The 27,017-nt window shown below is 40.9% G+C and overlaps 5 protein-coding genes across 13 annotated transcripts in view; 3 read left to right on the top strand and 2 right to left on the bottom strand.

The window, feature by feature from the left end:
- The first annotated feature begins 2,225 nt into the window (after window positions 1-2,225).
- Window positions 2,226-5,643, top strand: ASDURF (ASNSD1 upstream open reading frame). The gene is made up of 4 exons (XM_005530334.3): window positions 2,226-2,388; window positions 4,275-4,328; window positions 4,848-4,923; window positions 5,507-5,643. The coding sequence occupies exons 1-4, from the start codon at window positions 2,314-2,316 to the stop codon at window positions 5,575-5,577; spliced, it is 276 nt and encodes a 91-aa protein (XP_005530391.2). The 5' UTR covers window positions 2,226-2,313; the 3' UTR covers window positions 5,578-5,643.
- ASNSD1 (asparagine synthetase domain containing 1) lies at window positions 5,600-9,308 on the top strand. Its single transcript, XM_088059259.1, has 3 exons — window positions 5,600-7,072; window positions 7,956-8,137; window positions 8,979-9,308. Exons 1-3 carry the CDS (start codon window positions 5,600-5,602, stop codon window positions 9,238-9,240), a joined length of 1,917 nt encoding a protein of 638 aa, XP_087915385.1. The 3' UTR covers window positions 9,241-9,308.
- Window positions 9,309-9,563: 255 nt separating this feature from the next.
- On the bottom strand, window positions 9,564-14,483 carry OSGEPL1 (O-sialoglycoprotein endopeptidase like 1). Of its 4 annotated transcripts, none has more exons than XM_088058504.1 (8): window positions 14,233-14,483; window positions 13,846-14,084; window positions 12,824-13,211; window positions 11,681-11,885; window positions 11,452-11,600; window positions 10,775-10,905; window positions 10,558-10,629; window positions 9,564-9,701 (listed from the first exon to the last, which is right to left on the bottom strand). In XM_088058504.1, the coding sequence occupies exons 2-8, from the start codon at window positions 14,055-14,057 to the stop codon at window positions 9,611-9,613; spliced, it is 1,248 nt and encodes a 415-aa protein (XP_087914630.1). In that variant the 5' UTR covers window positions 14,058-14,084; window positions 14,233-14,483; the 3' UTR covers window positions 9,564-9,610. The 4 variants fall into 4 exon arrangements, with proteins under 4 accessions (XP_087914630.1, XP_005530392.1, XP_014114535.1 ...); XM_005530335.3 differs by having other exon boundaries at window positions 13,846-14,095; window positions 14,233-14,481; XM_014259060.2 differs by lacking the exon at window positions 14,233-14,483 and having other exon boundaries at window positions 12,824-13,209; window positions 13,846-14,069.
- A 437-nt stretch (window positions 14,484-14,920) lies between these two features.
- ORMDL1 (ORMDL sphingolipid biosynthesis regulator 1) lies at window positions 14,921-21,488 on the bottom strand. The gene is made up of 5 exons (XM_005530336.3): window positions 21,364-21,488; window positions 21,085-21,141; window positions 19,803-19,983; window positions 17,301-17,452; window positions 14,921-16,375 (listed from the first exon to the last, which is right to left on the bottom strand). The coding sequence occupies exons 3-5, from the start codon at window positions 19,974-19,976 to the stop codon at window positions 16,240-16,242; spliced, it is 462 nt and encodes a 153-aa protein (XP_005530393.1). The 5' UTR covers window positions 19,977-19,983; window positions 21,085-21,141; window positions 21,364-21,488; the 3' UTR covers window positions 14,921-16,239.
- PMS1 (PMS1 homolog 1, mismatch repair system component) overlaps window positions 21,404-27,017 on the top strand; it is a 43,598-nt gene continuing 37,984 nt past the window's right edge. For 4 of the 6 annotated variants that reach the window (XM_088058502.1, XM_014259089.2, XM_088058501.1 and 1 more), the window contains exons 1-2: window positions 21,740-21,832; window positions 23,760-23,911. In XM_088058502.1, the coding sequence (XP_087914628.1) occupies window positions 21,811-21,832; window positions 23,760-23,911 (174 nt within the window). In that variant the 5' untranslated portion in view covers window positions 21,740-21,810. Of the gene's footprint in view, window positions 21,516-21,671; window positions 21,833-23,759; window positions 23,912-27,017 lie in introns of those variants that run through there. The other 2 variants (XM_088058500.1, XM_014259088.2) reach the window with 2 other exon arrangements.

The raw sequence follows: 27,017 nt of genomic DNA, 5'->3' as shown, positions 1-27,017 counted from the left end.
ACTGCTCTGCACAGGGAGTGAAAAGGTGCCAACCTTTCCCTTTGCTGAGTTGCAAACATTATTGTGCAAATGCTGCTCTTATTGTGGGTATGACTGTAATTTCAGGAGTGATCCTGTCAGAGGAATTCATTCATTTTTAAAAGGACCTATCAAAAGCCAACTCTTTATCAGTAGAAGAATCATCAATTTGTGGTAAGACCAGAAGCTAAAACCACTCCACATTTGCTATTATGCCTCATGATAAGATAAGAGTCATGGTAATTCATGACTCTTCTGAAACAATCAATAACACTGAGTGATGGATTTTTGATTAATAATCATTAACTGCATTTATTACTGAACATAAAAAGGATAATCAGTACAGAAATTATACTTTGACTACTGGGTTACTTGATCATCAACCTTTGTAACATATGAACAACAAATAAAACACTTGGCCAGCAGAGGGTTGAGAGTTATTTAAATTGAACAAATTACTCAACAGAACACTGACAAGCCACAAAGCACGCTGAGCAACAGCACCAAAACTGATCTATGCGGCCCAGATATGTCTATTTCTACTAGAATTCAAATGACAAGCCCCAGAACCACTCCAACCCCTGGGCAATGACTCCCCAGCAGCTTCAGCTGCTCTGCTTTGGGACTGCCAGAATCACAGCAGCACTGTGCACTGCAGAGAAAAACAGATCAGTTCCCTCACCTGTCCCACCACACAGCCCCACACGCAGCCAGCAAGGCTGGAGGCACAAGTGTGTGCTTAAAGGTGGAGGGAAGAGCAAGACTGACTTTTTAGGAAAGTGTAACCTCAGTTTCTCTTTCTGTTAAAAGCAATAAGCACAACTTTTGCAAGTTAGTGTATTGCCAAATATTCTTACAGCCAAATTGTCTTTCTTCATCCTTCTACTAGAAGCCAAAATCCTTATTCTTCCTATACCACTGCCAAAAATATTGTTCAACATTACAGACATTCCAACTAAGCTCATGGACACAACCAAGGTGCAATGTTGTTCACAAACTCTAACTATTATCAAATAATACTATGTATTACTATAATATGTATGATTATGTGAGATTAAAACAAAAAAAGTAAACTCCTATCTCTTACTAAAGTTGCAAGTATTTCAAATGGTTCATGAAGATTTGAACTATATTTGCACTGCACTCAGTACCACAAGGACCACAAATAAGAAAGAAATCTCATAAAATCCTAAAACTGAGCAATTGGTAGCAGTCTGTAAGCTTGGATTGCTCTTGAGTGTTTACAATAATTATACAATGTTTAAAAAAAGAGAGAGGGATAAAAATGAGACAATAATGTATTTATAAAGACAGGTAGGCATATGACATATCTATAGTACAATGGAAGAGACAGAAATGTTGAGATCATCTTAGGTGGATGATCTTAAACATCTATCATGTATAATAATAATAAAAATATTATTATTATAAAAATAATAAAATATTATTTATAATAATGAAATCATAAAACCCTAGAATGAGTTGGATTGGAAAGGACCTTAAAAATTATCTCATTTCAAGCCCCTCTCATGGGCAGAGACTAGACCACTGTGCAACCTGGCCTTGAACACTTGCAAGGATGGAGCTGCCACAGCTTCTCTGGGCTCTGCGAGTGTCTCACATCCTCCGTGTAAATAATTTCCATAAAGTATCTAATCTAAACCTGCCCTCTGTTAGTTTCAGTCTATTCCCCCTTGTCATGCCCCTCTAAAAAGTCCCTTTCTTGTAGAAATATATCCTAATAATGAATGTAATGAAACATATGATCCTAGTATCTGTAAACAGTGTATGATTCATATTTCTCCTGGAATACCTTTAAGCAAACTGCTTAAAGGGGTTTGAGAGTCCGCTGCCCGACAGCAGCCCGGGGTCACACCACACCAAACCACTCCTTTCTTTTTCCGGGTGTTCCGACACACTCCCAAGGAGCACAATTTCCAAGCCTCATTCCAAACATCGTCTCCGCCTTGGGCCTGTCCCGACGCCCTCCCGGACACGGCTCCCAGGAACTCCGTCCCTCTCGGAACAAACCGGCGCAGCCCCGGCTTCCCCCGGGCAGAGGCGCCAGCGCCCTCAGGATTCGCGCCATCCGGCCCGCGCCCCTGCGCGTGCTCTGCCGCGCCTGCTCACTGCTGTCCTGGCAGGCGCGCGCAGGGCCGCGCTCGCTGATTGGTGGTGTGCTGCGCGGCTCCGCTGCGCGCATGCGCTCTGCTGCGACTGGCTTCGGTGCCGTGCGTGGGAAGGTGCGGGGCTGTCGCCGCCGTCGGGTGGGAGCGCCCGGTGCCCGCCGGGGCGATGTCGGGCCGCCCGCCGCGGCAGGAGGATGGAGAGAGCGCGGCGCTGCGCCACAAGGAGGAGCTGAGCCGGCGGGTGAGCGGAGGCGGCCTCGCGGGGCCCTGTGCCGGGATCCGGACCGAGGCGCGGGCGCCCTCCGGAGCCTGTCGCCTCGGGTGCGAACAGCGTGAGGAAGAGGAGGGCGGGTGCTGTCAGGGCCCTCGGGCCCCGAGAACGTCCTGCATTTAGCCTGTGTTGCCTCGCTAATAGCTCGCTTGTTGGATTGGTATTTTGGCTTCAGGCTGAGCTTGAAATGTCAAGTGAGGCTTGTGAAGATTTTCTCATAAAATCACAGAATACCTTGAGTTTCAAGAGACTCCCAATGATCGAGTCTAACTCCTGCGCTGTACAGGAGACCCCAAAAATCACACCATGTTCCTGAGCACGTTATCCAAAAGTTATTTGAACTCTGTAAGGCTGGTGCTGTGACCTCTTTCCCTGGAGAGTTCAGTGCGCAACCATTGTGTGGGTGAAGAACCCTTTCCTGGTATTCAACCTAAACATCTCCTGACCCAGCTGCAGGCTGCTCCGTCTGCCCAACATGTTCCAAGAGATTTCAGCCACAGAGGCTGATGCTCCTCATGTATCTGCTTCCTCTTCCCTGGTGCCCACAGCTTTCTTCAGTATGCAACCTGCCAAGCCCTGTGGAATTTTCACTCCAAGAAACCCCATCACAACCTTCCAGTATCCCAGTGGGGCCTACAGGGAAGCCGGAGAAGGGGCTCTTCATCAGGAACTGTAGTGATAAGACAAGGAGTAATGTGTACAAATTGAAAGGGGGAAAATTTGGGTATTAGGCAGAAATTCTTTGCTGTGAGAATGGTGAGGCACTGGCACAGATTTCCCCGAGAAGCTGTGGATGCCCCAACCCTGGAAGTGTTCAAGGCCAGGTTGGATAAAGCCTGGAGCAACCAGTTCTAGTGGGATGTGTCCCTGCCCATGATCTTTAAAGTCCTTTCCAACCCCTTAACATTATGTGATTATATGAAAAAGTTACTGCTACATGGCCATGTTGTATAGAGATGTGATGAGATACGTTTTTGATTGCCTGGAAGCTGCAAAGCTGGGACATCACAGAGCTACAGGTTGTCACTTTTGTTGTGCCTAAGTGGCTGGTTTCTGCTCTTTGCCTTGTTGGTGTTGTAGATACATGAGATTCATGTAGCTACTGGAAAAGTTGTACTTTGAGTGCGCCATATTCAGTTTGGCTGACCTCACTCTGTGGCAGCTTCCTACTTTGCACCAGTTCCAGGAGACACAAAGGAAGAGCAGTGAGACCTGTATTGTTTGCTTCTAACAAAAAGCATTGTGTCCTCTGAACAGATTTTGTTTCAGTTTTTGGCTTTTGTAACAGTCTGGTTACTCTTTAGCATTCACAGCTGCCATTGTAAAATAAAATGTGAGTATCTGTCACATCTATCAGTGCAGAACAGAGTGGTAAATCCCACTAAGGAAGTTAATGTAAAAATCCAGAGCAATAGAAAGGCTCCCATTGCTCCTAATACAGTTCTAGAGTATTTGAATTTTCATTAATTTCATTTTGAATGTGGAGCATACCTGTGATTGTAAAGTGTATTCTTGATAATATGCAATTTTTTTTTTTAAGCTATTTGATGTATTAGTTGTGTGCATGTTCTTTTCTGAGGGGGAAAAATGTGCTCTCTGATTATAAATAGCTATAGGTACTCTGGCTTCCCAAAGGCTTTTGAGGGTAGGAGAAATACCAATGCATGCAAAATAGCCTGTTTCTAGAGGAATTAAGAATGTAATTTTTATACTTTGTCTTCAGTGATTCATTTGGAGAACAGCAGCTATACATGCGTGTTGCTGTCTTAAAGTACCAGTAGACATGCTCACCACTAGAATTATAATACAATGTCTTGTTTTTATCATTAAATTCAAATGCATCTTTTGCCTTTCAGATTAAAGAGCAGAAGATTGTAGTCGATGAACTTTCTAATTTGAAGAAGAACCGGGTAAGGTTTTACAAATTTGCTCTTACCTATTTAATTTGAACAGAGAAATAAACATAGAGACAAGAGGGGCAACAAAATCTGAGCATGCTGTCTTTAATTTGTTGCAATACAGATTTTAATAAACAAGTGGTCTGCTGTGCTCAGAATAATTTGTCCTGCAAATGATTTGATTATGTATACTTGTGCAGTGTTGGAGTTTTTTGCCTTTTTTAAGTTTCATTTATTTCATTAGGATGTTTGAGTTGATCACAAGGATTCATGAGGTATTCTTACTTTTTCTGTGCTTTTGTTTAAAATAGAATGTGATTCCTTGTGGATGAGGAAACTTGGAATTGTCTTACGTTGAGCATTAAATGCTTTTGATGGTACAGCATTAGAATGTAATAGTGTTGGCAGGGCAGAACTTACCCCTTCACTTTTATACCAAGAGTGTCTCTTTGAATCCATACCAGCTTCTGCTGCAGTGTGGTTCCAGAATCTGCTGCTTTGACTTAATACAGTATGGGTTTTGTTTTACAGAAAGTTTATAAGCAGCAACCCAATAGCAACATATTCTTCCTTGCAGACCGGACAGAAATGCTGTCTCAGTGCAAAAGTAAGTTTGCAGTGTAAAACTATCTCAAATAGTTTATGTTTAAAAGCTGTATTTGTAGCTGATTTCAAAGATGTATTAAAATGAGAAAATTGCAGCTGTGTCAAATGCGAAGTAATTGGAGAATGGATAATAGAGGTGATGATGGAACAAGGATTAAAAGAATATAAATTTAGGACTATAAATTTAATTTTCTGGAGTGAACAATTGCTATTTCTCTTTGCTTTGATTTGGGTTAATAGCGTTGCCATTTTAATTCTCAGTTCCCTTTTCTCACTACAAATGTTGAAGTCATACTGATTATATAGGCAGGAGTTGGCCGTTCCCCTATCGTACTGTGGCTTTCTATGGAAAAAAAAATCATTATCTTCGTATAATTAAAGAGGAATATGCTACAGCAAGCTTATATAGCTTGTGTTAGTAATGATAGAACATAGCACTTTGCTTAATTAGTGTTTTATGTTTATCACTTTAATTGAACAAGTGGCTGGAATTATTAATTTTGTAGATACACTCTTAAACTTATCTATGCATATACTTTCCTGTTTATGAAACTGATTATTTGCGTGATTTTTCTCTCACACAGATACGTTAGATGAATTAAAGAAGGCACATCAGGAGCTGGAAAATTCAGAAAAGGCTAAAATCAAGAAGTAGTTCATGTGAATTCCCCATTGCAATGTGTGGTATTTGCTGTGTTGTTACCTTTTGCAGCCAGCGTGTGATTCATGATTTCCTCAGTGAAGACATCCTCTGCCTTCTGAGAAGAAGAGGACCGGACAGTAGCCAACAGTTGATAAAAACTGTGTCTGATTTCTCTTATGAATGTCTGTTTTCAGGCCACGTACTTCACTTGAGGGGGCTGCTGACTCCTCAGCCTCTGGAAGATGCCAATAACAATATTTTCCTTTGGAATGGAGAAATTTTCAGTGGAATTCATGTAGGAAATCTAGAGAATGATACTGAAGTAGTATTTCATCATCTGGCTTCATGCAGCAGTGAAATGGACATTTTGTCACTCTTCTCATCACTTCAGGGTCCCTGGTCTTTTGTCTATTATGAAGCACCCAGACACAATTTATGGTTTGGCAGAGATTACTTTGGTCGTCGTAGTTTGCTTTGGCAGTTCAGTAATGAGGTTGACAGCGCTTTCTGTCTCACATCTGTAAGTGGTTGTTCTGAATCAGGCAACCAATGGCGAGAAGTCCCAGCATCTGGAATTTTCAAAATTGATCTCAAAGCTTGTGCAGCAAGTAAATCTTTGTCTTTAACATTGTTTCCATGGAAGTACGGCTGCAGAGAGAAAGCTGTAGAAGAAACATGCATTGATCAAGTGTCAAAAGACTTACCAAATCACGTACGTCTTGTGCTGAATGAATCAAAGCTGTGTCTTGGAGCACCAGTTATCCCTTTAAATAAAGTAGTTTCTAAATCTTCAGGTGCATGTCCAGGCTCTAGTTTTAGCAACATTAACTGTGTGGTTTCTGTAGAAACCCTTCAAGAATTTCTTGCAGAGGAACACAAGAAAAAATTAGCATGTCGATTTATTGATGTTTTAAATGAAGCAGTCAAGAGACGAGTCCTGTGTCTCTTTAGAGATCCAGATCAGAAAACAAGAGCAGTTCCAAGCATGTCTCATAAGAAAGCACATGTTGCGGTGCTCTTTTCTGGTGGCATTGATTCCATGGTTATTGCAGCCCTGGCTGATAAACATGTGCCTTTGGAGGAGCCAATTGATCTTCTCAATGTAGCTTTCATGATGAAAGAGCAAGCTAAGCACAGGGCTGCCACTAAAAGACATACCAGCCATGAAGTACAGCTCGATTTGCTTTGTCCTCAAGAGAGTTGTCAAGATCTTGATACTGACACTGGTACTCATTTATCTTGCTTTGATGTTCCTGACAGAATCACTGGTAGGGCAGGACTGAAGGAATTAGAAGCCATTAACCCTTCAAGAACCTGGAACTTTGTGGAAATTAATGTTACACTAGAGGAATTGAAAAAAATGAGAAAACAGTGTATTAATTACTTAATCTATCCTCTGGATACAGTCCTAGATGACAGTATTGGCTGTGCAATTTGGTTTGCTGCCAGAGGAGAGGGTTTCATTAGTAACCAAGGAGAACTGAAACTGTATAAAAGTCCTGCAAAGGTACTGTTTTGTTTTGTATTCTGCCTTATGTTTGACTTCAGAATGTAAAAACAGTTTTGTTGATTCAGAAATCAGCTGGGATCTTTGTTGTTCATAAGGCTTCTGAAATTCAGTGTCAGAATGTAGAATATTCTATAATTCTAAAATTTGTGTAATTCTAGAGTTAAAAATCACGTTCAGTTCTTTTGCCATATAATGTACATGTCTTTTCAGTGAACTTGGATATGCAATATTATGAGTAGGAAAAAAATAACCACCATAATTTTTGATTCTGATTTCTCACTTCTCTGTTCCTGTGGTTAATGCTGGGAAGAAGGAACTGTTTAATTTCAGCTGTTGAAGGCACAGTAATGGGCCTGATGTAATCATGTTTTTCTCTTGATAAAACATTTTACCCTTCTTACTGAGTAGTGTAAACCATTTTTACTTTGTGTAACATAGTTAATACTAACCCAGTAGCTGGTAAATGAATAATATTGTGTGTGTATGTTCAGGTAACTACAGCATATGATGTGATCTTTGGCAATAATTTTTAAAGGCTGGTGTTTAACAAATGCTGTGTATTATCATAGAAACTAACAAAGACATTCTTCAAATATACTGGTGTATTTGTGATACATATGGCATTATGTTGATGTTTTTAGTTTGTTCTGTGTTTGCATGTACTTTAAGGTCTGATTGTGAACATAATTCAAGTTACCAGTGACTTTACTTGGAATTGTTTCAGGCTTTGTAAATGTGTAAGGCACAGCCCATCCTGATAGGTAATATCTTTAAAAAATGTGTATTCAAATTTTTCTCCTTAAGATGAAGTTAAACATTTAAGGTCTGTTACATACTAACTTGCATAGATACTAAGGTTTCTTATATTCTGTTTCCTCAGGTTGTGCTTACAGGAATTGGAGCTGATGAGCAGCTTGCTGGGTATGCTCGACATCGTGTGTGTTTCAGAAAAGATGGCTTAGAGGGTCTTAATAAAGAACTTGAAATGGAGTTAGGCCGCATTTCTTCTCGAAATCTTGGTAGAGATGACAGGATCATCGGTGATCACGGAAAAGAAGCCAGGTATTACTGTTTTAACATGGAGCAAAACTGGTTTTGCTGGTTAGATTCAGTTTTTAACGCCCCTAACAAAATCGTAATTGAAACTTGTGTGTTTTATTGTCTCTAGTTCTGTTGCAATTTTGTTAATGTGTACTGTGTTGGGCAGTTTTTGGTTTTGTTTTTTAAAAAAGTGGACTGTAGTATATTGTGGAAGAGTTTACTTAAGGAAATTTAGCACTTGATTTCCATCTAGAAGTTTTAAAATGTAGCAACAGATGTTGAAATAGGCAAATTCAAGCTGGTTTTATCATTTTAAGCTAAACACAAAGTTTTGCTTTGTTCCAGTGTGGACCTTTGGGGAGTGTCTCTGGAGAATGACTTTGTAACAGAAGCTGTGTATTCCTATCCATGCAGTAAAGGCATAGTCAACATTCACCATGTTTCCTGGCTGTTAAATCTGTAAAGTAGAATAATAATTTTATTTGTGTCTACTTCCTCCATGCTACTGTCAAATTGAAACAAATTCCTTAGGTGTTGTCCAGGAGCAGAGGCCATTCAGGTGCATGAAAGGTTTTTTCATGCGATCTTTGTGTCAGTGTTTTTCCAAATCTGTTTTTACTTGCACATTTTGACTTCAACACAAGAACAGTTTCAGTGGTGGATGTGCAGTGCTCTTAACCACGCACATGATTAGGTATGAATGCCTGAAATTCAGAATGATACCAGCATTTGTTGTGGAAATCTTTTCATTTCAAAGTTACAGCGTAGTTTCATGTGGTCTTTACATGTGGTAAAGGGGAAAACCAAGACTATTCCTATGGAATTTTTAAAGGGTCTTTCCCCATTTAAATCTCTCTTTCAGGTTTCCTTTTCTTGATGAAGATGTTGTTTCATTCCTTAATTCTCTGCCTGTCTCAGAAAAAGCTGATTTGACTTTACCTCGAGGAATTGGTGAGAAACTGATTCTGCGCCTTGCAGCCAAAGAGCTGGGCCTGACAGCCTCAACTGTTCTGCCAAAAAGGGCAGTACAGTTTGGATCTAGAATTGCAAAACTGGAGAGCAACAGTGAAAAAGCATCTGACACATGCAGCAGACTGAAGTTACCTGCAGTAGATGAATCATAGAGCTGTATCTTGTGATGTTGTACTTACTCTATGCACAAAGTCAGTAAATCTTTCAAGTTTTCTAAGAATGTTTGGTTTGTGTTTTTTACACACTTGGACATAATTATTAATAATCAGAGTTGTACAGGTGTACGTGTATGAGGAACTCACTATGAATGCATCCTCACTTTTAAATTTTTTTTGGTTTAATACTGAGAATGCTTCATTTGGAATAGTAACTAGAATCACTTCGGTGACAGCAACACAGCATTTGTTTCTCTGACAGGTGATTTTCAACACTTGTAATCCAGGCCTTGCCACTAAACATAACAGCATTGACACACTTTTCATTGAACGATTTATAGATGCATTTATTTTATTAAGTTACTTTTTAAGATGCCAACCATCGTATTGTTTTTAATTTTGGCACTTTGATGGAATCTTCTTCAACTCTTTTTGAAATATCAGTTCCCAGGGGAGCTCTAGAAAACAAAATCATGTATTTGTTAAAAATTAACATCATCATTGCCATATCACACAGATGTACAGCTTCAAAGACCTTTTTTACAATTAGCATGAGAGTCAAAGTATTTTGGTACATTCCCTGCACTTCTAAGACTGTGACTATTAAAATAGACTATCTGATGCTGTACCTGGAAACATCTTTACAATGAAGAAATATTTGTTTGTAGCCATTTCAAACTCTAGAAACACAATTGTGATTTCAAAGCTATATTCTGGGGCTGTTGTTTTATTTAGATTCTGATTTTAGTTGATAATTCATTTTATGTCTTGCTGATGAATGCAAAACGCACTAGAGATTCACAGGTATCTCCTATGATAATCTTAAATAATGTATTGACTACAGGAAGTAAAACTTAGTTTTTTACTCACTGAAATACATACAGCAAATTATTTTTGAAGTAGAGTTTAATTTTTCATGTGAAAAATGAAATACAATTTTTTTTTTGTATTGAGACCATCCAAGTGTGTTTTTCTGAAAAGGAAAAGGGAAAAAAGCCTAAAAAAAAAAAAAGACCAGCTGGTACTTTTGAAATATCCGCATTTTGTTTGGCCTTAAGCCTAACATCTACACAGTCATAGTAGGAAAACACATAGAACTGTTACAGTGTATGTTAAATTAAATTTCTGAGCCAAAACGAACATAAATGCATGCCACGATCATCTGTATTTAAAACTGCCTTGGAAAGTAACTTTTAAAATTTGTATGTGCTGCAGAGAGACTCCTCAGCAGCTTGTGCCTCTTTTTCAAGTGACCTCATCCCCTTTCAGTGCCCACAGTGAGCAGTAAGGAAGGAGGCTGGGAATGTCACTTACCTTGGCTCATAGCGGATGCCAGCAGTACTGTGTAGAACACCCAGTCCTGCACGTAACCTTTCAATGCCATTCCTGAGCAACAAAACAATTACACAAAAATGGATGTCACAACTCTGCATACGAGCACATCGTTCAGTCAGCACAAAAAGAGGTTCTTGACTCTCATGTCAACTTCACATTGCTCTTGTAATGTTGTTTAAAGAGAAAAAACTCTTACCATGCAATCATAACACCATTATCAGTGCAGAGTCTCGGGGGAGGACACAGTAAAGCAAAATCATTTGCATCTGCCAGGTTCTGTAGACCTTTTCGAATATACTGATTACTTGCAACTCCTCCTGATACAACCTGACAACATTTCAAAAAGAAAAAAAGGCATTAACTCAAAAGTACTGATTCGTCACACACAACTAGCACCGTGTTTAAAAAATGGTTATTAGTTGAAGTTCTAAAGACAACAATATATACTGCATTTGAAGATTAAAACATACCAGAAAAGAGTATGCTAAGTAAGCTTATTATGCAAAAAGACATTCCTGAAGCATGTCAGTCTAATGGAAGGTGTCACTGCTCATGGCAGGAGGGTTGGAACTGGATCATCTTGAAGGTCCTTTCCAAGCTAAATGAGTCTATGATTCTACTGTAACTAGAACAGCCATCAAGTATTGGGGAGCACAAGGTTAAGTTGTTATGTGAGGTTAGGTTAGGTGATAAGAAAATCTTTCTACTTTAATTTATACCTTTATTTATATTTACTTAAATATTGTTGGTATTTTAACAATATAATACATACTGAGAACTTCCTCATATATCAAGTTAGAATGTACAAGGCATCTGCATCTTCAAATGATGCTACAGAGTCAGGTATAAAAAGGGGAAAAAAAGCATACCCACCAAAGTGGCATTTTTGGATGGTAATATGCCATTTTTGATGCAGAAGAGCATGGCTCGATATGTCCTCTGGATAATATGAACAGTCACTGCGTGCTGTACGGCAGCAGCAACATCCTTAACACAGGACAGGATCTCACCTTCCTGAATACCTATAAAAGTATATCATCAAAGGGGATTCCTGAGTGTAGGTCATCAAAAGCTCAGTTTGTATCTGACTGCCTAAAACTACCTTCTTCTTTTTCTTTTTGTACAATGGCATTATGGACAAGGTTTTGAAGTCCGGAGAAAGAGAAGTCGCAGTTCCGATACTGCTGCATGGGCAGTCGGAAGGTGAGCAGTTCCTGGTTCCCAGTCTGAGCCAAGTGCTCTATGGCCTTCCCCCCCGCCATGCTGAGGCACTCCGGGTGCTTTCTTAGAGACAGTCTTCGTGCCACCTGAGGAGATGACAAACAGAACAGGAATGAGTTCCTCCTGGACTTGGACTTCCTTCTGCAACGGCATCACTGGACTATAGTCCATGGAGTAAAATGTGACACCAAAAAATCCAATCCAATGTGAAATTACAAACAGGGCATGGTAAGGGTAAGACATAACACCAACCCAGCAGGATTTTTTTTGTTTCTTGAAGCATTTAGAAATGCAATTCTAGAATAATCTGGACAAACAAGGATCAACAAATTTTGCAGAAAATATGACTTACTCTGTTTTTGAGACATAGGAAACACATACACACACTCTGACATACTGTATTACCAGATACACAAGAACAAGGTTGGTTTCAACTTTTGAAAATCCCCTTTCTGATTCCATGCACTCCCCCAATTTTTTAAATAACATGCACAAATACTGTTTAAAAACAGAACAATGCCATAAATGGCCAATTTTACAGACTGTACTCAGGGACCCAGAGAAAACTTAAGATCCTGAAGGCCAAACCATGCTTTTCAAACTCTAAAATCTAAAATTAGTATGAAATGTTTTAACATGCATTGTTTTAAACCTGGTAGCACAATAACATCTCTATAAAATACCTCTATAAATCTTCTCTAATTAGTACAAATGGTTTGGATAATCCATGTCAATGAAATATCCAACATGAATTTTGGTTATGTTGCCTGTTTGCTAGAATACAATTAATATTCATTAATATTAATATAATTAATATACATATGTTACAATTGATGCTTTCTGTACATTTTAAACAGTCTTTCATATCTTAAATCTATGGCATTTCAAAATAGAAAAAAGTGACATAAAACTTGTATTGCATTGAATTGCTGTCTTCAGGCTGATGATAATACTACCCCTATGTAGTATAAATGCAATAAAAAGAAGAGAACAGCTAAGGAAAGGTAAGGAAAGGAAATATTACCTTATCCAGCATGTCACCCGGTGCAATGTCGATGGACTGTCCAAGCAGGAGGAAATCTGAAACTCCTTGTGCTACTGCCAAGAGACAGTGGCCTCCAGAGATTAGAAGAACTAAGAAGGGAAATTCCAGGTGATGTGTGAGCCTGATGGTCAGTGCATGAGCCTCCATGTGATGGATGGGGATGAAGGGCTTCTGGTGCCTGTTGACCAAGCTCAGGCTGTACTGCAGCCCCACACCCAGGCTCAGAGCGAGCCCAGGTTTCACTGTGGTTGCCACAGCCGCAAGCTCGGCCACAGAAACGCCGCTGGCACAAAGGGCCTCTTGAACCACTCGCTCAATGTTTTCTCTGTGAAGCTGCTGTGCCACCACGGGAATTATTCCACCTGCTCTAGTGAAACCAAGGAATTACAATGCATTGGTAGTTCATAACAGATAGAATGGCATAAAAATAGTTGTCAGGCACCTCTCAACCTTGGTATATCGGTATATCCTGCCTGTTTCCTCACTGCATTCTCAAATGCCTTGTTTAGTGTCAAGGGCACTGAAGAGAGCATAATTATCAGTGGAAGGCCAGAAAAGGATGTAACTTTCCCTTTTTTGGTACAGATGCTTTTTAAAGGTATCTCAACACTTCCAAAATTAATATTCACAATCCCTCACTTGTCAGCTCACATTCTTAACCACCAATGCTTATATTTGATTATTTTTTCCTTTAAAAAGTCATGACATTTGCTGATTTTAACAGTAGCAATGATTTCAACTTTTATTCACAAGCTAGAGAAGTAATCTGTCTCTCTTTGAAAGAAAATACTGAAGGAAACTTGTTAAATGCATGGCATTTCTTCCCTCCCCCTCATTACTATCTCAGGCAGTTATTTGTCATGGCCCAAGCAATACATCTTCACACCTACCCACCACTTACAGAGTTTTATGGGGCAGGGATGACATTTTTATGAATGATAAGTAACAATAACAATAAAATCCTTATTAAGGCAGAAGCCTTGAGAGAAGTCTGTTCTTACTGTAAATGAACTTCCTTCTGACAGTGCAGTGCTTCTCCCAGAACACAGCCAGCTTCATCCACCACAGCAGCGCCGGTGTCATCACAGCTCGTCTCTATTCCCAAAACCAGTCTGCCAAAACGCTGCTTTCCAGAGCGAGCAGAGCTGTTCCGCAGCCACGCAGCTCGGCCGTGCTTAACTGACCGCGAAACGCTTTTGGCAATGCAGTTCATTGTTTATAATCTACCTGGTGGTTATGTCTAGAAGAGAACTGTAAAGTTTATTATTACTGGAGGGTTTTCAAGCACGTGTTCTGCTCTGATTTTCTGAAGAGTTTTTAAAGTCATGAATGGCCACACATGACATTTCAGACCCTTGAGAAAAAGCCGCTGGGAGGTAACGCTTTACCTGAATTACGTGTGAAGAGAGTTCCTCACTACGCTTGCTGGTGGCGCCTCTTGCAGCCCTAACGGAGGTCACACACAGCCCGCCTGAGGCCCGCAGCAGAAGCGCCCGCGGGTGAGCGCTGCTGTGCGTGCAGGGCAGGGTGACTCTGGCCGCTCTGCCGCTTCACGGGCTCGGCCCCATCTCCGCCGATCCTCGTCCCGCCCCGCCGAGGGCAGCGGCGGCCGGAACCCCCCGGCTCCGCCCCGCCCGAGTCGCGGCGCACCCGCGATGTGGCCGAGTCGCGACCTGTCGCTTCCCCGCCCCGCTCCAAGCCCGGCTCCGCCCGCCGGGGCCACGGGGCGGCGCTCCGGGCCGGCGCAGCCGCTGTGCGGGACAGCGGCGGGAGCCGCCGCTCCTCCCCAGACCTCCGCACGGCACCGGCTGTGTGCGGACACCCCCGCCGACACCAAATTCGGGCCCCGTCTCGCAGTCCCTGCCCCGGATCATCGACTGTCAAAGGTCGCATTGTGATGGCCATTATTTAAAAATCAGCCAGTTACCACTTTCTGTGCAAACAACAAACATATCTAATTACTTCCAATTGCTAAAGAAAGTGTGTAACTCATTGCCCTTATTTAACAGCATCTCTATCGATAAAGTAAGTAGCCGGAAAATTATGTAACAAAACAATAAGTACACCACTGTGGGCTTGTCTTTTTGTATTTTTAATTTATTTTTTTCCAGCTCACTGGCTGTCACTGCAACCAAAATGTAAATCAAGTCTTAAATGGAGTCTTCTGTTAAATCTGAGCTGGTTTTGGCTGGCAAACACACAGCAGACTTTAGAATTCATCCTTTTTCCACAACAGAGAAATAAGTGCTCATAGCAGTAGATGTACCTCCTTCACTCTAATTCCAGAGCTTAATATACAGTATTACCCCGTACTACACAGTACCCCTAAAACACAGCAGTCCTCCACATTTCCAAGACATGCAAGTTATCTATACCTTTTTCTGCAAAAGCATAGTTAGTCCATGTGATTTGCCTACTCACCTACTTCTAGTTCAGCTTCTATTCTAGCTCACAACCTACACAGCTTCCCTTACGTGTTCGGACACTTGCTCTGTAACAGAGCAGCCTCTGTTATGACAGCAGCAACCTTTTGTCCACCATTTCACAGGCCTCTCAGCTACTGAAAAATAACCCATCAATGAGTATCAGAGAAAGCAGTCAAAAATCCACACCTAAAAAGAAATTGCAATTTTTCAGGATGTCCCATTTACACATAGAATATTCAGTACCCTGGTAAGCAAAATTAAATAAACGCAACAGTGGCAACCTGTAAAAGCATACATAAAGTGAGCTAGAGTTGATATGGAAATCCCCTGAGCTGGCAGTCAAGGTATTTCTTCAATCATTGTGACCAAAAAAAAAAAAATTTAAAAAATCACAAGAACAGTGAAGGCAGGAATTATACCATCAATTTATGCTTGCTGTCACAGTACTTACTGTGGGACAAACTTACAATGCATAAACAAGCACAACCACTTACAATCCATTACAGCAGAAACTACTTAATTTCTCTTAGTCTAACAATGTGGCCTCACCAGTCCTTGGCATTGAGGATTCTGCATTTATATGTAAATTTACCACCTGCATTATGGTTGATGGGTATTTGTGATACTCTGCTCTCCATTTCAGCTGTTACATGTACCTTCCTTACGAGCCACTTGCATCAGCCACACGTACAGTCTTAGTGGGGATTAGGCTTTAGAGCTGGGCCTGCCCAGTTCTTCATGGAAATCTTTCTTCTATGCGTTTCCAATACACATTGAAGTATCTGAAGGCATCTTCATATAGAGTTGATTTTCATCCCAGACAATGCTGCAGGAAGCAGGAATTATATCTCAGACGTAAAAGCATCTCTCCCTGACTAGGGCGAGATACTCAGCACAGCAGACTACTCGTTTCCTACACCCAGGGAGCAGCAGTAGCCATGTCGGGGCAGCCAGTGTCGAACTTTCTGCTCAGTATTTATTGATGCCAAAGATTCGAACTCCATGCAACTGTGGGAGCTTGGGGATAAGCACTGTCAGGAGAGAGGCTGTGTTGAGGATAAAGTGTGTTGGATCATACTTTGTATAGAAACTCGTCAGGAAGTACCTGCAGGAGAAAAGGGAGCAAGCTTAGCTGATGGCAGTCTTGCCTAAAACACATACAAAGCATAGGTGAAAGAAGTGTTTTAGTGATAAGTAAGATTTTATTGGTGAACATCTTTATCTGCATTAAATATCTCACCTGAGGTTCAATAGTATCTACAGCAAAATTATGGTCTAAGTCTCTTCTTCCCATACCTCTCAAGGTGCTAAAAATAAACTCTTAGTCTACTATTTTCTTCCAGCACTTCTCTCCACCTTAAGGAGTTACCTTATTTTCTCAGTTTCTGTCCTTTATGAGCCAACTCTCTAAACATCATACAGGATCTTCCCTCCCCTCCCACTCTGCCATGTAAGTGGACATGTAAATATTCTTCAGGGGCAAACAGAAAGACTTTTAGAGTCAAATATTAAATGTGTATCTGATTTTTCTTAGTTACACAATCACACTTTTGTCAACAGACAGGTGTCTAGAATTCCTAAGCCATTTTCATAGTGTAAGTAGAAGACAATATGTACAAAGAAAACTGACACCAGATCCCATTCACTGAGGACTGACACACTTCTAGCTCACAAGTTCCAAAATGGTTAATAAATGCATTTAGTATAATTTTCAATATTTATGACTTCACAATCTCTTAAAGAACTTCAAGAGTTAACAGTAAGTTTTCCTCACAACATTTCTAATCTTTAAAACTTGTCCCATTAATAACCGTTTACAAATTTTGACTTCAGTATGTGGTGTCAAAAGTAGAAGAAAGATCATTGATTACATGGCCTGGAAATAAATACTCCCTACAGCTGTGATGTAGAAATAAACAAACAAGAAAAAAGAAAATGCTTTTAGACTGTAAACTGCAATCCATTATGTTGCAGCTTTTGAAATAATGGCTTTATGTGTCAGTTGATCTATAATACAGTTTTGAACTCACAGAATTATAGGAGAGATTGTGAAGAACTTCCTTGAAGATGTGAATTGTACTCCATAATCCAGTTGTTCCCAGTGTGTTAGTAGCCTAGCTTTGCCCTGATCAGGTGTTTCAAAAGGAGTTCCCTTTACTGCATGCAAAAACACATACATTCCCTGGGGATAAAAAGCGAATACAGAGGCACTTTTAGTAGCATTTTTAAATACTTGTTACATTGTTCAATGCATTATAAAATTTTCAAAAATAAACAAGAGAGTGGGTGAATTCTCACCCAGAAGAGCTGCTAGCCTGTAATGACAAATTATTGAAGAGGAAGGAAGAGAGAAGAAGTGATTTGCCTGAGACTGTGCAGTCATAGGCAGGGTCAGAATTAAAGCCCAGATCTGTGTGACATCCAATCCCCTCCCTTGCCTTCTACACTAATAGGCAAAAGTTCCATGAATTCAACAGAATTTTAACAAGCCCTGTAACAAGTGTGGGGCTGCTGATTTGCATCACCACTTTCCTAGCACCGTGTTAACAGAGTGATGAGTAGAGTGTGCACAAAGCAAAAATCTAACTACAAACACTGGCAATATCACACAAACTCCTGAAAGCTTTCTCAGCCCCTTACCAGTTCAAATCGTTAGAAGTTGACTAAGCATTGTGCTGAATACCATCTGTCCACCTCTTTGCTGCTTCTCCTTAAACTTACTGGACTTTCCTTGTGACTGTTCCTGTTTGATGGGAACATGGCACGTCCGGTTTGTTCTGAAAGACCAATTTGGGTAGTACACCCTCTTCCAGTTTTAAAAAACACTTATTTTCTATCAAAGAGAGAACACCAACTGCAAGGAAGGGTCTCTATGAGACAATATCAAAGATTTCCTTCTCTTATGCACATATAAAAACTTTCATAGAAAGCTTTATATAGAAAAAAATCACATTTCTTCCAGATTTTTATAATGAAGGTGAATTCTCAGCAAATCACTTCAAGTCTCCTTCTACCTTTTTTTGGAACAGCCTCCAGACCAGAGCCCTGTGAATCTAGCACAATTGATTAGTTTAATTAATTTTTTGATTCATGATGTTTGTGTCTCAGTTTTAATAACCAAAAAATACACTTTTATGATAGATCCAACTGCTTACTCTACATTTTATTTCCCAATGGTATAAAGAACCACCAAAAATGCTTTCAAGGTTATCTAAGAGTTTTCCGTTAGTGGAAATCCAAGATTTTTTTTTTTGTCAAGCCATTTGAGGATTTGTTTCCAGAAGAAGTGCCATTTAAATTCTGAAATATCCAACAGTGCAGTTTATACTCATCTTCTAGTGTTCCACTACAAAACTACTTGCCAGTGCATGCTCTCATCCCTGTTGTCATTACAGCTACTTGCAATGAGTTCAGTAAGGCATGTGGGAAATATTTAGTAATACTTGTCTCTGCCAACATCTTCTGAAGTCAGACATGTCTGATGCTGTCAAAGATAACACACAAAATGCTCTAATGACAGTTACAATTCCACCAGTAGTTTAAAACCCAGCTACAAAACCAAAAAGCTCAAATAAAAATTAAAACTTTACATTCAAGAGGATATCACCCATCCTCAGTGAACTATCATTTTCCTAAATAAGGAAGGAGCTATCTTTTTGTCAAGTCTTCTTTGCTGGTAATGTTAGAAAGCCGAGCTAGCAAACCTCAAGTATGATGTAAATTGCTGGGTTACAGCCCTCTTTTCTCTAAGCATGACAAGACCAATATAGATAGCTGCACTACTTTAAGTAATTACAAGAAAATGATAGCATTCTGGGGAAAGGAGCAGAAAGCAGCTCACAAAATCTTCTGCATACAGAAGTCATCATGCAAATCACAACCCTCTGAATAACAAATAGTTTCAGGGCTGGGGTCAGAGTAGCTCAGTTTTTCCCACTCACACTTAGAGAAATTAAGCCAGAGTTCTCTAATGTCGTGTATGGTGACAACATTGTGTGCTGAAGTCATTCTAAGTTATGTAGCTTGGCCAGAAATCAAAACTAGAAGAAATAGAATACAAATATTTCTCTTAAAGAAAACAGGCAAGGTGCTAAAATTAAACATTTTGGGATACTAACAGATTTATGTGGAAAAATTAGTAGATAGTGTCCAAGAAGTAAAAATGTGATAGCTTATGGATTCAGCACAGCTCTCCAATAATATACAGAGCACTGAAAGCTCATTGGCATGATGATTTTATGTCTGCAACCTTCCAGCCTAATTAAATGCCGTTTAAAAGAATGCATAACACATACATAAAGAATACATACATAAAGGGTATTTCATGTCTTTCATGTTTAAACTGAAAGTGGTTGTGTACCACTCCTCCTCCCCAAAATGGTCAATCATTTGCAGATAGGCCAAGGAGACGTGATGTTTTGGATAGCAGGATTTCATTGTCCACACAAACTGCCTACTTTCCTCTTTCCTTACTACTGAAAATACATATGAACAACAACTATTCAAATTCTGTTCCAAGAGAGGGTACTCACCAGGTTGTGAATGACATTTGTTAAAGTCCAGGCGACAGGGACACTAAAGAAGGGAATGCTGAGCAGGACAATGTGCAGCATGCCGACTCCGAGCGCGTATGTCAGCCACATTCCACGGCTGTTCATCACCCGAGTGTTTGGATTTACCTCGCTGTGGGCAACTCCCACGTTCATTTTTACCCTATAAAACAGATCTGTTTGAAGACTGAGACTACTGTTACAGAAGAGTATTTAACATATGCAATTTTCAAATGTGGGAAAAAGCTGCTTTAAAGAAGCAGGTCTGGAGAGAACACAGCGCATAAACCAGGATGTACCTCAAGAACCAAAGTACCATAAACCAGGATAACTCTCTACAGTTTATGGAGAAATCAGTTCAAAGGGATAGTTGTGAACCGTTTGCTTAAAACAAGTCCAAACAAATAAAACTCACAAGCCTGCTACAGAAGGGATGTTAAAATCGTGTGATCTCAAGCTAAAGCTGCAAAGCTGTAAGAAACCAAGCCAGTAACTTTTATACTCTGAATTAAGTTTCTCCATCCAAGAGAATATCCAGAGCTCTTTTCCACTTCCCACAACAGACAATCTTCCTCCTCTTTCTTGTGCACGCAATGGCTAGTGAAGAATTCTGCGTGTACTAACTGCCCAGCCACCTACTTCTAGAAAGAGCAATGAAAGAGTAATCTACACCTCTTTTTCTTGAAACAAAGTTCAGATTTCCTCCCCTCATCATCTGTTAGTTTCCAGACAGACATTTCCATCTTTCAAATCAAGCTGAAATTAGATAACAGGTTCAAAAGTTTTCTAAGCAACAGACACATGCAGAGATATACAGGGTAATTTCAAATGCTGATATAGCCAGGAAACTGACAGAACTTACCTACAGTGCCACTCCAGTCCTATTGCAGTAAAATTTGTAATGATAATTAAAAAAAAAAAATCCTGAAGTATTCCTTACTTCAAACTCACGTGATCTCTGGGACTATGGATATTCATTTATAGGAGCGGGATTAAAATTTTTTTTAGCAATCATCTGAATCAGAATACAAAAGCACTGTTTAACCGGCAAAAGCAAGCTTGCTTTTGGTAGGAAGTTTGTTTCTGACACTTAGTGAGGTATAGAGTGTAAAATAAATATAAAGTACCCGAATATTTTGCAATATGAACAACAGTAGACTAAAAATAGATACGCTGAACCTGAACCCGAAGCGGGGCACTGCCGATCTTAAGCAGTACCTGTCGCAAAGCATTCCAAACCGTGCACTTGCAGGGAACACATTACCTGGGATGGGCGACGCGAGGCTGTTCCTCTCTCCCTGGGATGCAGCCGAGCCAGTACCTAGACAGACATCTTAACGTGACCCACAATCCCTTCCCATTCCACCCCACGATTCCAGCCCGATCCGAGCTCGCTGCACCGCCGCGTTTCCTCTGCCATCCCTCCCTTGCCGGCCCCGCTCCACTGCCGCCGCCCCGGCCCGGAGCTGCCCCAGGCCGTGCTGCCCGTGGCCTTCTCTCCGGCCCCGGCCGCCCGTCCCTCCGCCCCCCGCCGCGGCCCCACCTTTCCGCAGCCCCGCGGCCGCCGAGGAGCCGGAGCGGAGAGCCGGCCGCAGGAAGAGCCCGCAGTGCCCGTGGGCAGGGCCGGGCGGGAGAGGAGCGGAGGGGCTGGGCCGGGCCGGCCGCACCGCCCACGGGCGCGGGGCGGGCACGCAGGTAGCGCAGCCGCGGGGAGGGAGCGGGAGCGGGGAGGAAGCGTTGCCGCCGCCTCACTGAGCCCGCTCGGGGGCCGGGGCACCGCTTCCCGAGGGCGGCTGGGCCAGGGCGGCCCTGGGCCCTGGGCAGAGGCCGGGCAGGCCCCGGGGAGCCCCGAGCGCCTCACAGAGCGGGAGCGGCGCCCCGCCCCGGCGCTCGCAGCGAGAATCGAGAACTGCGCACGGCTCCTGTGGTTTGGGGTAAACTCGAGGGCCCGCAGGGTTTATCTGCAGCTTTTCGCCCGTTTTTTCGTCTCATGAACCGAAGAATTGCCTTCAGTGCGTGCTGGGGAGGGCCCCTGAGAAAGGCGGTACTCGGAGGGGGCTGACTCTTGGTGTGGCTCCAGGCGTCTGTGGAGGCCGGAGCTATGAAGTTAAGGGAGATTTTATTCCTGGTTTAACTGAGGGAGTGTAGAATCGCAGTTGCTGGCATGTCGGACTTGATATAGAGGGGTACAAGGGTTAAATCACTGAAGGGACTCCCGCGCAGAAAATGCTGCGCTTTCCCACAGAGCGCAGTTGTAGCGTGTCTGGTCCGTCAAGAGTTACTGTAGTAAGGTGGCTTGAACTGAGACACGTGTCTTTTAGCTAAAAGGAGTCATAGGTCGGATGCCTTTCCGTGGGTAGGACGTCCCAGAGGCCTTTCTCTGCCTCCCAACAGGTGTTCCCTGAGATGTGGTCAGTGTTGCATCCCTCACTTTGGGTCCAGTGCAGGGGAGGGCACAAGAGGAACCGATTCTTCTCCCAAACTGCTTGCATCAGTCACACCTCATAGAAAATTTGTCTTTGAGGTCTGCGGTGTTTCTGTTTTAAGACCCTCCCGTATCTTAGTCAGTGTCTTTTGATGGAGAAGCATCCAGCTCCTGTCTGATTTATTCCCATGAGTAAATAATGAGGCACTTGACACAGGAGTCCTATACAGTGCATGAATGCCTCAAAACCCGTCTCTCTGAATATGTGTGCATGATGTTAACATTGGTTCATCTTCAGCAGCCTGCCTTTTCTCTTGCTCCTCTTGTTTTCCAGTTGGTGGAAAAACAATTTGTCAGATCCTTTGACCACATTTGAAAGGCAAACTCCCTTTGCAATGTAAATAGCGATAATAAAGAGAAAACCCTTTGTAGCTGTTCCTAGAAAAGTTTCAGTGCGGCTTGTACTTCATAACACTACTTCCTCCACCCTCAACCCAAGTAACCACATTTTTAGTTTGTCTTTTATGTTTAAAGAGTAGCTGTCTTTAGAAGGATGTTGAGGCAGAGAAATGTCCTGTAATAGTTGTATCAGCTGCATATACCCTGCAGTGTAGTGATGCTTAGGGGTGTTGGCTGCAATCCCTCACCAGGTCCTGGCTGTGTCAGGAGGAAATCTGGGTTTGTTCCATTCCTCCACGTGTGCTCATATCCTTGGGACAGGTGCTGAGTGTGCAGTCTGTGTTCTTCAGCAGATATCTTGGACTGAGTCAATGGGGAAGCCAGGACTGTCAGGATTGTTTGCCTTTCAGTGTAAATAGTGTTATATAACATAACCCAAGAAGAGAAGAAGCCTGTCTGAACCATTTTTGAGGTGCAAAGTGCTGCCTAGCACTGCTTTTTCCCCTGCCTCTCTCATATTCATATAAAACTGTGGTTGAATTCTTTCATGGCGGGCTAAAATGATCACCAAAATAATTTTCCTGGGGCTTGGCTGTTTGTGTCAACGTAGGTACTTAAACAGAAATGCATGCTAAATTTCACAGATCTGTGTACAGTCTCTTCATGGGAGAGTGTCTCTATAATATAGCAAGAATTTTATAGCCCATTGTATTTCCAATAATTAAATCTCCAGTGATTTATAAGGCATCCTCATTTTCAAGTGAGAGACAGAGTGATACAGAAATAAAACAACCTGCCTGAGGGCATACAGTACATCAGATCAGAGAGGCAAGACTGTAATGGAGAACTTTTATGGGTTTGGTTTTAACTTTTGCCAGTAGATCCCATTGCCATTAAATATGGCTTTTCCTCAGCACCACTGTGTTGTCTCCCGATTTTGCTCCCTACACCTGTTGACTGCAGAGGAAGCTGGGTTCTACTGTAATTTGAAAATTTCACTTTCCAGCCATAATGTTGTATTTTTCTACATTTCAAAGTTCCTGTGAAACAGTTTCTGAGAAATGTGTAATTGTAGTGTTCCTTTTACTTTCTTTTTCTGTTATTTTTCTATTCAGCTTCCATGAATCTTTCCACCATGAAACAGCTGCCTGGAGAGACAATTAGACTCCTTTCAAGTTCTCAGGTGATTACTTCAGTTGTCAGTGTGGTGAAGGAGCTGATAGAAAATTCCTTGGATGCCAGTGCTACAGGCATTGATATTAAACTTGTAAGTCTTTATCTCAAAAAGAATTGGATATAAAATAAGATGCCAGGAAAATCGTTCCACTGCAAATGTGGTTTTTAGCCTATTGTGGTTTGGGGAATGGCAATGATTATTATATATTTGTAAGTATATATTTTTACCTCAAGTAAAAATGGTACAAAATTAGCTTCAGTTTGTGTTTTTGAGGCCCTGCTCTGAAACAGTATGGCATATTTGTATTTCTGAGTGTATTGTGGGGAAAAATCTGTCAGCTTTCTTAATCCTTCTTTTCCTACTTTATGTTTTCTGACTAATAGCCTGTTTTGTTGGATTTAGGTTTGCTGTTAGGCTGACATATTTATTGCTCATTACAAAGTATTTTAAGAAAGGTGAAAATCGAGACAGTGGAAAAGCTTGATGGCCATTCAAAACCAAAGATGTTTTTGTAATACAAATCACTACCCTGTCTCTAATTAACATGGTGAACTCTGGCTGCTTCTAACTCTATTTTTATAAGCTGTTCAAAAAAGTTGACATGTCTCTCAAGGATAGTTTCCGACAATAGAAAATGCTATTTTTAATAAAGATTTTGAGCTGTTTTTCCCAACAAATTGGGTAAAATGGGTAACTGGTCAGCTTCTCTTGCTGTCCTATGTCTGGTTTTGCATTGTTTTGTCAGCAGCTGTAGCAGTATCTCCTGCTTAGTAAGAAAGAAGTGTTGTTATATTCTGTATAAATGTATGTATTCAGAATTGTGTCCAGTTTCCCTTCTGCAAATAACAGTGAATGTATAGGATATTCTTGAATTAAGTATTAGACAAATGCTCGTAACTAGAAGGGCAATTCAGTTTCTCTTGTTTCTTTGTCCATGTCTGCTATATTTTCTGTCTAGAGTTTTTCCATCTGAGAATGCTTTCCTGTAAATCCCAAGGAACATGCTTGTTACTGTTTTGAGTGAGCTGAAGATGTTCTGTCTTTGCTATGGTCTCTCATAATCTCTGTCTTCTCAATGTTTAGATTGCAGAGTATTGTTTCATGAGTGACTCCAAAGTGAGTAGCGCATGCACAGTTGTGGGGTTGTGGCAGTAAAGGCTATTTGGATCAGAGCCTGGGAGCTGATCAGTAGCTGCAAGAAGTGAACAGAAAGGTTTTGGAGTGTTCCACAATGGTTGGAACAAACCTTGCAGAGGAGAGAGCCCTCTAACCAGTGTGGGTTTCACAGCACAGTAACCAGCTGTGTGCCAAATAAATTAAAAAGAGCATTTTTATCCCTTTTCAGTGCATGAGTCATCTACACCACTCTTACATTCTTGTGTCAGTCCAGCCCAATCCAAAACACTATAGCTCCAAACAAACAAACCTGGCTCTACTGAAGTTGTCAGTGTTTAAAAGAGATATGATGATTATTCTTCTCTGGGTATTAGGAGAGAAAACCTGCGCTCTGCACAACTCTAGACAGTAGTACTGTTAAACAATGGATTTTTTTCTGGTATTTTTTAATGGGAAATTAAAATAACTCTGACCATTTAATAGAGGTCAGTGACCACATTAATTCTGCATTAGTTCAAAAGCATAACAGAGAAGAGAAGAGAAACTTTGAAATTCCATTTTACAGCTTGATGGGTTTTGCCTGAAACGGTAGCATTTTCATTTTTACAATCTTTTTCAGATGGAATAGGAGGGCATAGTTTATCCAATTTTCCTGAACAAAGATAACAATTACCTTTTGACAGACAGACAGGAATTAATCTGAAGATGGAATGGGTCTCAGATAAGAGTCATGGCAATGGTGAGATGTAGTGGGAAGCTTTGGCTGGTGCTTGTCTTGGTTGACCAAATGCCCATAGGTGATGTTATTTGGCATCTTTGCACTGCGTATCAAAGCTGAATCATACTGATTGGCATCAGTGACCTGGCAGAGCAATTTAAACATTTCATGGGTTCATAACCTTGGTAAGATTCAGCTTATGGAGGATGGTGTTACAAAATACAAAGTTTAAGTACTGTAATATTTACATAAAACACGCACAAGTAAAAATTAATAAGATTAGAAGAGAAATAGAGAATTGTTTATGTTACATTTTGATTCAAGATAAATCTCACTTTTTTTAAGCAGCTAACTAGTCTGAAAATAAAAATTAGAATGGAAAATAGAGGCTCATTGTAAAGTTCTCAAACCATTCATTAGCACATACAGAAGCAGGGTAGAGGGTTTTCTGCCTCTATTTCCTTATGTGTTGTTGTGCTCAGTTGAGATGTATTGCTTAATTCTGTTTTGCTGCCCAGTAGGAGGTTGACTCAAACATAAGCAAAAGCATTTTTTTTCACCTGAAGACAGCTTTTGCACCATTCATTACAACAGAAAGTGAAATGTACCCATATTTCTGTTGTGTTTTGTGTATTGTGGTTCTGAGCCTACCTCAGAGCTTTTGATGTTCCATAAAGCAGGTTATTTGTGAATACAGATGGTTTCTTTAGATACCTTTCTTTTCTTTTTGATTGCATAATTTTTTACTTCAAGAAGTAACCTTGTGAGTACATTATAATTTTTCATAACTGTTTTCAGGATAGAACCAAGTAGGACAGGAAAGTTTGTTCTCTTTAACCAACCTGCTTTCAGTGATCAACCATCACATGCTCTGTCCAGCATTAGTGGTGGCAGCCGTTGTTTTAAGATACTCTTCCTAAGCAAAACTAGTTTTAAGGTCACCTAGGTGTATTACACACTATAGCACATTTTTTGTGTGTTGCATCATAATCTTTTCGAGGATCCAGTCTTGCTTCTGTGAAAGAAGCTTAGTTAGTGATCCTGCAGCTCTGATTACTTTCTCCTCCTGGGTTGTGGTTCTTCCGGGTGCTGCTCACTTGTGCAGACTGTAACGTAGCTGGAAAGAAGAATTTTTTGCTGTACTTGTTTGAGATATTACAGAATCTAAATTTAATCTTTTATTTGGCTGTTGTAAATATCTGGTTTTCAGAGTTTTTCCCTATTTATGCTGGTGCTCACCGGAATGACCTATTTAAACCGTAATTAAGTAAAATATAAATTGCATGTATGAAAAGGTAAATAACAAAGATTGAACTTTGCTTTCATGAAGGCTATTTTAAATGATCCTCTAGGAACCTTTAC

Source organism: Pseudopodoces humilis, chromosome 8, assembly GCF_049639895.1.
Source record: "Pseudopodoces humilis isolate 2021_Gansu_Grassland_sample_001 chromosome 8, ASM4963989v1, whole genome shotgun sequence".
Taxonomy (NCBI): Eukaryota; Metazoa; Chordata; class Aves; order Passeriformes; family Paridae; genus Pseudopodoces; species Pseudopodoces humilis.
This window is presented reverse-complemented; position numbering and strand designations above follow the sequence as displayed.